Source organism: Centruroides sculpturatus, unplaced genomic scaffold (assembly GCF_000671375.1).
Source record: "Centruroides sculpturatus isolate CEXI.00-Female unplaced genomic scaffold, Cexi_2.0 scaffold548, whole genome shotgun sequence".
Lineage (NCBI taxonomy): Eukaryota > Metazoa > Arthropoda > Arachnida > Scorpiones > Buthidae > Centruroides > Centruroides sculpturatus.
In genome coordinates this window covers 186,106-197,621 of record NW_019384817.1, presented here as the reverse complement: position 1 = coordinate 197,621, position 11,516 = coordinate 186,106, and the positions used below count along the sequence as shown (strand labels likewise).

The 11,516-nt window shown below is 30.1% G+C and overlaps 1 protein-coding gene across 1 annotated transcript in view; it reads left to right on the top strand.

Moving 5' to 3' along the window:
• Window positions 1–1,141: 1,141 nt before the first annotated feature.
• The window catches only part of LOC111629864 (serine-rich adhesin for platelets-like), a gene marked incomplete at its 5' end in the record, with an annotated part of 115,231 nt that continues 104,856 nt past the window's right edge, over window positions 1,142–11,516 (top strand). The window contains 2 exons of the mRNA XM_023373774.1: window positions 1,142–4,733; window positions 8,430–8,563. Coding sequence (XP_023229542.1) covers window positions 1,142–4,733; window positions 8,430–8,563 — 3,726 coding nt within the window. The remainder of the gene's footprint in view (window positions 4,734–8,429; window positions 8,564–11,516) is intronic.

Genomic DNA, 11,516 nt, shown 5'->3' with positions numbered 1-11,516 from the left:
TTTATTTATATCAAGCACATAGCTAATATGTATTTTCCTATGTATTTATTCTATATTGCATACCATTTACTTATCATACAGGTTAATATAGCATTACAATATATAAATATGCGCATTTTATGTGTTATATTTACGTATATTTTGATTACTTTTTATCAAATAAAAGTATGTCTAAATAAATTAATTAAATTTAAATAAGGAAATAGAATNTATCATTAATTAAATTTATTTTAAATTAATAAAGTTAAAATTTGAAATGAAATCTCATAAATTTTAAAATTAAAAAAGTGGACAATAGAATTTTCTTCCTCTTTTTTAGTTTTTAGAATAGAATAAATATTTTATACAAGAATGTAATAAGTACATCTCGGTTTATTGAACTGTCTGAAAGAAAGAAAACAGTTTGAAAATGGTTTTCAAAAAATTTGTAATGTTTTCCTCCTCCGACATCTTCTGTATCTAGTTTATGTCACGTCAAACGATTTTGAAACTATATTTTTTTATTGGAAGAAGAACAGAACAATACATTTGAACTTAAATTTATCAGAATGGAAATTAAAACATGCTCACACTTGAATTTTATTTATAGAATATTTTAATTAATAAATAATTCTTTAAAAAATTCGACATTTATTAATTTTTCAACTTACATATTTTGCTAATATTTACTAAACGGGATAAGCATTTGTTAACTGACGTCATGACTGGCCTTAATTAGAATCACAAGATGGGAGAGACGTACGGTTTGGCACAGTTTGTTCGTCTTGCAATTGTCACCCGTCAGTCGGTCACCAACTTGTGGATAGTTGGTTTGCCAATATATAAATCGTAACTGATCGACAGTGGTAGATTTTTATATCGGAATTTCTAGATAGTGATATACTTCGAGGGACGTAATCACCAGTTTGGCTCCTTGCCAAAGCTTGACCTAGATGGTTCTCTATTGACGTCATGTGAATGACTCCGACGCCCAATAAGACGTTAATCCAGCACGAATGAGAGAAGAGAATGATACGTAAATGTCGACTTAATAACATCTTTTGTTTATGTTGTTAAGAGTAAACATCATTAACACTTCTTATTGGATTCCGAGCTTCTAAATTTAACTCTGAATTATTAACATTTTAAATTATTGTTTGTTTGTTTGCAATCTGTGTATTTATTGAATATTCATTATAATCATTTCTATAGTGTATATAAAATATTTGAAATAAAACCTAAATTATTAATTTTTATTTCAGGTGGCTCCTTGGGAAACTCTCGTCTTACGCTGAGTTCCCGTGATACCCCCTTGTCGCAAAAATCTGCATCATTGGATTTCGTAGATGAAAGCATACAAGTGGACTTGTCTGCAGACACCATTACATACGATTCGGATGATGAAATGGTGAAAAGGAGAGTGAATATCCTTCGCAATAAAAAGGGACATCCTATCTATTCGAGAGAGGATATAAGGGAACAGTATTGCATTAATAAGAAAGAAGAGGAAGTGCTCGAAAATGCCAGAACGAATCGTTTCTTTGGTTGTCTGGCAAATCAACAAGAAAGTCCATGTACTAAAAATTCTATCTTATTCTCTTGTATGAAAAAGAAAGCGAATAGCGACGAGAACCTCTACATGCCCGAAACACCAACAGCATGGACTAGTTCTTCGAAAACAGAGGAAGATGAAGATGAATTCGCTGGTTCGGGATTTCGACGAAGGCCAAGGACGTTTTGCGTCACAGATCCAAAAATTTGGGCAGATAGCGATGATCAGAGTCGAACTAAAACTAAACTTGCAAGCTCGGCCAGTTTAGGTAGTCAACATAGTACAGATAGTGAAGGTTTCAGTCGTTGCATTCAAAGACCGTCCCAATTAAGTATAGGAAGGCAAGAAATAGCACCAAGTCAAAGTGTAGATGCACTCAATGACACTTACAGTAGGAGAGAATTGTATAGAAGATCATCCAAAACTCCAGATTTCAGTTTAGATGACCGAAGACCAAAACATGTGAGTTTCGATTCCAGTTCTATGATTAGAAGCAATACGGTTGCAGGTGGATTAGAAGAAGTGGATGTGGGTCCCGCAGCCACATCGACGCCTCTCAACAGCCAGAAAAGGAACTTTTCCCCCACGCATCGTCATCATTCGCAGGAACGTCTTTTGGATTTATCGGGAAGTAAATCGTTTGAAATGATATTGTCACGACCTTTAGTGATTAAACCTCGACGTGCAATGCTTAAAACTCAAGCTACGCAAACAGAATTAACATTTAAGGCACGATTTTTGTTGCCCGCTTACTTGACTTTATCACCTCGTGCCACCGCTCAATACAGGCAAAAACTTCAGTCACAGCGTAACAGAAGTGTTTCTAGACTTACGAAAAGTAGGTCTGCGCATGGAGTTTTAGGTAGTGATAGCGATGAAGAAATTATGGAGGTGGATATGGTCAGTAAACATCCCAAATTAGTCAGATCTGCAACTAGACATAGTTTAACAAAACATAGAAGTTTTGATGCGCAGCAAGAGATTATGGTGTCTTTTAAACCGGTTTCACCACCGAAATCTAGAGAGGTGTTAATTGGAGAAAGACCTAAAATTTCGACAAAATTTGATATAGCCAAAGATGACATTGTTAAAATCGCTTCACCTGTTCCAATAATGACTAGTTCAGATTCAGCTCCAAGTATTCCTGTTGATACTCATCCTATCAGTATGGCTGTTTCGGAAAGTGAAGATATGACAGAAAAAACGTATTCTGGAACAGAAGAAGACAAAGGAAAAGATGATGAAAAATTACGTAGAGATTCTTCAAGTTCTATGGTATCATCTGAAACTATGTTTATACCTCAAAGAAAAGCTAGATATTATATGACAGCCCTTTTGGACAGTGGTGGTCAAGATAGTTCTTTTTTAAAATCAAGTGAATTAAGCAGAACAAAGTTAAAATCCAAAGTTACACCCGTGAAAGCTTTAGAAGTAGAAACCGAATCTCCTACAGTCACAACAGATGGTGGAATTCAAACTTCTCAGGTTAGTACACCATCCGCACAGGAAGTTCCAGTAATAAGCAAACAAGAATTTATGACATCTCCTGATAGTGAGTCTTCCAGTAGTATTTTCACAGAACGAGAAACATCTCGCAGTGAATTGTCAACAAGTAGTTCCAGTCACGTTTTGAAAAGTGAACCATCTAATAAAAGTGATGCTGAAGTTGAAGAAGTTAGTGAGAGTTCAGAATACGTTACTGCTACAGATTTGTCGTATCAAACACGCCGAGAAAAAACCCAGACTGTTATCAGTAAAAATAGTACCGAAGAAGGTCATACTTCTTTTGAAAGCGCTTCTTCGGCTAGTATATTTAGTTCACCATCTTCTCGTAGTAGTCAGATTAAATCTCCAGTTCCTCTTCCTCGAGATGACGAGTCGTCAGATGAATCAACAAAAAAAGAGGCTGTAAGTTCCGACTCGGAATCAGGACAAATGTCTCCTATACAGGAAGGGCCCGACGAAAGAGCTTTAGATGTTACACCCGTACCTGAACCTTCTTCGGAGCAGTCGAGTCATCAAGATGCACAGACAGTTATCGAAAATAAGAGTGATGCGACATCAGAGGAATTACTAGAATCGATATCATCCTCTCCTCTAAATAGAGAAGAGTCCGAATCTAGTGATAGCTCTAGTGTTTTTTCTGGTGTGCAAACTGATCTTCCTCCGATAAGGACGTTCAGACCCGAAGATATTTCTGAAGTTTCGGAAGAGAGTAATCAGGAATGGAAACGAAGGAGACAATTTCATTTAATGGCCAGAGAAGAAATTAAGCCTAACGGTGTTAGATCATCATCGTCAGATTATTTGCCTTCAGAAACGACAACTCCCAGTTATGATAGTACTACTTCGGGTAGTTTTATATTAGAAAGCATTGGTGGAGAAAGTCTTAGTGAAGACATCATTCCTGAACAGCTTTCTCTGGCAATTGCAGCACCGATATCTCAAGAGCAAGAAGAAATTAAAAGTGATGAGTTAGAAACTGAAAAATTGATTTTGGAAGTGGTAAAAACTATTTCTGAACAAGAAGAGAAGAAAGATAAATTAGAACAGAAAGAAATATCAGAACCTGCTGTTTGTAAAGAACATACTATTCCTTCGGTATTTGTCTGTGATGTCACTTCTAGTAGTAGTTCTATTGTTAGTCCAGAAACACAGCCAACTGACGTTTCTGTCGAAATAAGTTCCAAAGAAGAATTAAGTGCCACAGCAGCAAAGGAAGAAACACAGTTTAAGTCTGGAGTTAGTGAAGGAGCTATTCCAAAACAAAGAGATGCTGATCAAGAAACGAAGCGAAGAAGAGAAAGAATACGTATCAAAGTAGACACAGTCGAGTCACAACCATTTCTTGGATCCTACCTCAGCCCTGATGATAGGGATTTGCCATCAAGACGCCCAAGATCTTTAAGTCGAAGCCCAGATAAAGAGGAAGAAGACCAAGAGCAAAAACTCTTATGTAGTCAGTGCGGAGAAAAATTAAGAGATACAGCGCATTCACCTTTCGGTTGGGATCGTTCTTATCAAAGACAGTTTTGGGAACCTACTGCAGACATTCTGAGACATTGCCGTGATAGACCTAGCAGCAGTTTTGGCGATTCTTATGGATTCCCAAGATATTCTCCATATTCTCCGAGATGGGGAGACTTACCTGTTGTACCTGGTGCGGAAGATCCAATGTTTCGAGATGAAGAAGAAGATGCGGGTGAGTAAAACAAATAAATTTACAATATCGATTTCAAGTACAGTCCTTTAGTTCGGTAAGAAAATCATTATTTTAAAACTTTAATATATGTTGCTGTTGTGCAGACTAATTGTTCAAGCTGTGGAAAATAAAACTAAGCAAAAATTCTGTGAATATAAACCTTATTTTATAATCTAAATAAAATAATAATTGATAAACAGAAACAGAGACTGGATACATCTGCTGATTTTAGCGCTTTCACAAACTGTTAATAGTAAAAAATAAATAAATAAATAAAATAAATAATAATAATAGAACAATATATCTAATCAACTCAATCGTTTATATATAATACTTTTCATTGATAAAGTGATGAAATTGCATGAGATTATTCTCATGTGAAACCTTCATTTCATCATATTTCATCTATCATTTCCCAATGTTGCTGAATCTATCAGCGATTCATTTAAGATTTAAAACCATCATTACAGAATTTATTTTATACTGTTTTAACATTTAAAATTTAAATTTCAAATTGTTATCGATGAGATATAAAAATATAATCATTAGAAATAATAACTTTTAAATTATTTAAATTTTTTTTAAAAATGCAGATTAAATTAATATAATTTTGCTGCCTCGAATATTGATTTATATACTGTACAAATAAATTAATTTAATTAGATTTTCAGTTTTAAAAATTAATGGACCATACAAACAGCAACGATAAAAACTTTTAAAGTAAGATTTTATTGATTTAATAAAATTTTTAGTACGATTTATGATTTTATCAGTAAAAGTTCTTCAGATTCAATTAAAATTTATTCAGGTCATTGTGTATAAACATTAAAACAATTTTTTTTAGAACAAGAATACTCCAATTTGTAAATATATGCTTAAAATTCAATAGATAAAATTTATTATCTTTACAAAATTAAAATTTCAAACTTATTCGAACGTTATAAACTAAAATGTATGTCTCATTACTGTAAAATTTAACGATCAGTTCTACAGACGAAAGTACAAAATCGCATTATAATTCTGATTTATTTGTTTATCTCTCATTATATTTATTATTTAAAATAATAATTATAATGCAAATAAATATTGTATGCCTTCAAATCAGAAACATTAAATGTTAAATAAACCTTAAAGTAACTTAATTAAATATAGTTAAAGTAGGAACATTAATTTTGTAAATCATGAATATATTTTCATTATAATCTATTGAATTGTTAACTGATAAACATCAAAACATCGAAATTGAAATTGGCAATGGATCAGCAATGTCAATGGAAAAGCCAATCTTGTGATTGATACTTCTGTTCTAGATACGGACTTATTGTTTAAAACTATTAACTTTTCTTTTTATTTTTTTAATCAAACTTCGAAAAAAAGAAACGATTTTATACCGAGAATTCTAAAATGATAAACAATTCCAGTCAAACTTTTCTAGATAAAAATCGTTCCTCTGAGAGTCTAATCTACAACTATCTTTAGCTAATGAAATTTCGGAATATTGTCTTACTTAGAGTTTACATTAAGCTTGAACTATATTATACCCAAGAGTAAACTTATTATCTACGTAGGATAATTAAATTATTAAGGAAATAACTTCTCAATAAAATATTAAATGTAACATCTGAGTATTCCTTTAGATAATACTAACTAATTATTACATTTAACAGTTAATATAATTAGAGTGTCTTTGGAGAAAAATGATTTGTTAACTATAATATATGGAATAAATATATAAACTAAATGCGGATAAATTAACTGGAAAAATTAAGAAATATGCAATTGTTCTTATGAATAATTCTAATAAATAAATAATTCTTTCTTTAATATATAAATCTCGGCAGAATCCGATGGGATGGTGAATGCCAAAGGCCAATAAATTTCCTCATAAATTTTCGACTATATTCAAATTGGTACTAAAACTGTTATATACATTTCTCATCAAAACACTTCACTACATAAAATAAGTAGAAATCTTCTTTACTCATCTCAAAGCACTTTATTTCATAGAATAAGCGAGTTTACTCTTTCTTCAAACTTTAATCGTATTCATTAACTTGGAATAATCTAGCGACATTTAACCAATTTAACACATTTCAATTAATTTTTAAAATAATTAATAGAAGGACTCATTAATTATTCAAATATTAAATTATTCTTTTTTTAAAAAAAAATTACATAGAATAATTAAAATTTAGCGTTTTTTTAATGAAAGGATGCAAATAATTTTTTTTTGTATTATTTTCAAAAATGATGCCACAATTACTGCAACATATCTGAATTTATGTGTTAATGATTAGAGATGTGGCATTGTTTTCGAAGTGTTAGCAGATGGGCCTGATTCGTTCACTAATTAAAGCCCCTGCTACGTTTCCTTATAGTTCTACATCCTGTTAATGCTTGTTCTCAATAGAAAGAGAGAAAATCAATAGGCTTTGCGCCGTTCTAGAGCCTATCATTAGAATATATTCATCGGTTGTTTTCCTCTGGTGGCTAACATGTGGAAGGCTATTATCATCAAGAAGGAATTTTAAGCGATTTGTCATGTTATCCTTTATTTGAGAAATATAAATAAAATTCGAATCGGATGAACGCTTCACTTTGACATCGCCTTTTAATTTTCGATGAAGCGAACAAATCATTGAAATTTGCTTAATGATTTAACTGTAAATGATGAAACAAACTTTAGTTGTAGTCCAAATCTATATATTTATATATTAAGTTATGTATTCATATAATATTTTTAACATATATAATATATATATGTTAATTGTTTAAATTAACCTATACTAAATTTATTAAAAAACAGTAGACTCTCTCGTATGCGAACTAATGTGGGCGAGAGTGATTCGTATAAGAAAATGTGATAATTTTTAAACAAGACAGTAACACATATGCCTACTGTATGTATAAGAAATGTTTATGTTGACTTTGACGCTTATTTTTGACAATTATAATTAACACAATACTTTCAAAATTAATTGTAAAGTTGTTTGTTTTGTTCTCAATTCGCCGAGGAGCTGATACGTCACGCCAATGCCTCATCATTATCAGGTCAGCAGTAATTGATGCTCTTCTACGAACTTTAAGGTAACCTTAATAAAAAAAAAATTAAAAAATATACCCAGTGCAATATGGAAAGGTAAGATTTGGAGTAGTGGACAATATTTTCGGAAATTTTTGGTTGCTTTTGATCAGTCCGGATATGGGAGAATCTACGGTAGAGTATGAAATGGATGAATTATTATAATGACAATTAACAGAATAATACTTTAAAAAATACGATTTCATTATTTTATTAAATAGTCTACTTATTTTTTAGGGTATTATCTAAAAAATGTAAAAATCTTGGGGATCATTTTGGGGATCTTGGGGATTGACCGATCGCCATACTTTCCTAGCTGTTATATGTAACAGAGTAAAATAAAAAGTATACAAAACTTCTTTAAAATTCTTAAATTCTGTTCTATTTAAGTAAATCATATAACTTAAAAATTCTATTTTTCATTAATTAAATTAATCTAAAGTAAATATTAACAATTGCATAATAAATTATTCATTTATATTATGATAAAGTTAACTTAATAATTTTACCAATATTTATCGATGTAAAACTTTTGTAATAACAATATAAATAACGCTTTTTTTTTCGTTGTTACTTTTTTCTAATAATTTACTATTAATTCTGTTTATTTTCAGGCGTTCACTTAGATAGCTATCGGATATCTCTTTGGATTTACGTTAGCGAGAGCGACGAACTAGCTGTTTGGAAATTGCCATTAGTATCAGACTGTGAGTATCTGATAACGTACTCAAATTTATTTTATGTAGATGTATCTTAAATGTATCAAATTCATGTATATTTAAAGTTACTTTTATACTTCTATATTGCTAATTCTGTCTAAATAATGTATCTACTCTGCAGCAAATAGTAAAGAATGTTAACATTTTGTAAGCATTTCTCAGAAATAGAATAGATCCGAATTATAATTCATTTATCATCATCATTATCATCCGAATCATTTAAATGCATTAGTTAATAAAGACACCAAACTGCTACTCAATATTGATTTTTCTATAATCGAAAAATCTGCTATATCCTAATATAGCAATTTTGTTAAGATATATATGACTATAGATTTGATGAGATTTTCGAAATTTAATAAAACTTACCAACGTAGCTTAAGGAAACTCTTACAGATCAATAACTATACGCGAGAAAAATAAGATTTTTATTTTTTATTTTTAATAGATTCTACATCATCCTTAACTTAAAAAAAATTAAAATTTTAGGATAATTTAAAAATAAATATTTAATTATCAAATTATACATTTTTTAATTATTAAAAATAATTAAGAAACGTGCACTGTGGGCGATGAGGCCTTTTTTATAAACCCATCATGAATTTGGCTATGCCACAATGGAGCTGGCAAGTGGTGAGGGACAGGGCCTACATATCCGGGTATCGGGCCGATCTGTATAAATATTGGGGGCCAATGACAATTGGTAAGAAAAATTTCTCATTGTCTGTTTTTGAATGGATGTACTGTACTGTACATACAATACAGTATTTTTTTAAAAAACTCTTTCCGCTCTTTGGGCTCTTATAACAAGTCCATTATGGGTTCGGCCAGGTTCACAATGGGGCGGCCGGGTGGTGAGGGACGGGGCCCGACATATTCGGACGGACTACCATCCGAAAAATACCTGGGGATTTGAACCCGGGTCCCCAGAGCGGCCATCAGCCGGATGGCCGTCTGAATGAATTTACTGTGCAAAATAAGGTGTATTTGTTGTGTACAGTACGCGTTTCTGTTTTTAATTTTTGTAGTATGCTATAAAAAAAAAACACTGGGAGGGGAACAATTTGCTGGTAAAATTTGCTATTAGGTGACTGTTCTCCTCTGTCCAGTATAGATCAACGCCATTGTATCCTGGACAGAACCCACGAAACGTTTATAATATTTTTATTTTCAATTTTATTGCTTGAGATATTTATGCTTCAGTAAAGGAATAAATTAGAATATCATACAAACTAAAATTTTATTGAGAGAAAAAATTTAATAATATCTTTCCAGATTAAAATCAATTCGAATAAAAAAGTTATTCTGAGAAGTAATGTATTTTATAAATAAAATGAAAATAAAAATGGCAATTTTTAGAAATATTTTTCCCCCATTTATAAGTATACTAAAACTTATACTACAGTGTATATAGACGTCCACACCTAGGTAATTTTATGTTTTTCAGATGTTGTAAAGGTTAAACTAATATTAGGCTAAAAATATCATTAGTCATCATATACAGTACTTTGTAAACACATTATAACGATCAAACTCGTTTTATTGTTAAATTTTAATGAGTGAATATTAATATAATAAAAACGTATCAAAAGACGTTTAATAATTTTTCATTCTTCAATAAATTAAAAAAAAAATCTCACTCAATATAAATACAGTATTTCATTGACGTCATATTAGAAAATAGGGCATTAGAAATTGACGTCACTATGACGTCTGAACATGTGATTTTGTAATACACATAAAAAAGTAATCTATTTCAATCAGTGGCCTATTACATTAATGTAGGATATTTATATGTTTAATAATAATTATTATATTCAAATATATAAGAGTTTTTGATAATCAGTTTAAATGATAATGTATATGATAAGGTATACTCATTATTTAATATATTTTTTTTCTGATAAAACTTAATATTCATTCTGCCATAGCAATGATAATTATATATTGAAAAATTGTTTTCGAATTTTGCTTTTTTTGGTCGATAAATAATTTATTTTTTTAGAAAAGAAGAACGAAATTTTTATATACCAAATTTTTATTTAATTATAGACAAAAGAATTAATGCAAGTTTTCAAGATAAAATGTTAAATGCTGTCATTAATAAATCAATCCCCAGATACTTGTTTTATCGATAAGCTTAATGGCTGAATGATGTTTAATGATCTTGGTTGTAATAATCTTGAAAATTACTTTGAACTTAATTAATAAAATCATTTTTATGATTTATTTTTCTGTTTATGACAATGTAAGTTATTAGTCTGAATGTTATGAACTCTTACAATGTAAGAGACTAATAAAACTCTTATGTGAACATCATGTTTTCTTTTCATTACTTGGTATATTTAATCCAAAATTTAATAATAAACAAAAGGTGCAGTTTACATATATACTAGTCATTTTAAAATATTTTAAAAACTTGTAATATGTTCAACAAGTAAGTAGGTTAGTTGATATGGTTTATTAATTAATAAAAGTTTGGTCACTTTGATTTGTAAGAGATTTAAACTTTATTGGTATCTCAAGATGTTCCTCATCTTCAATTGGTCACTGCACTCTGATCTAACTACTGTAATCCAAAAAAAGCATTTGATTAGTTCCTCATCTTGGACTATTATGTTATGAATTATTTTTAACATAGCATACTTAAAAAATTCCTAGTTTTGATATAATGTATATATAGTATCAATATATAAATGATAACCAAATATATTTTAAAAATGTATATCATCTTTTATATAGTTTTTCATTTTCAATAATATACTGTGATTTATATTTAGCCCTATTTCATTTTAGTATCTGCTGAAAGTTTTTAATATAAGTTTTCTATGTAATCCTAGGTGTGTTATACTTAAGTTTTCATTTTCTTAATAGAATTTTGAATTTTTTAGGTTGCAGTTGGCTTTATATAATTATTATTATTATATATAAGGTTATAAACATGTTTACAAAAATTTAATATTTATTAATATTTAAAGTAAT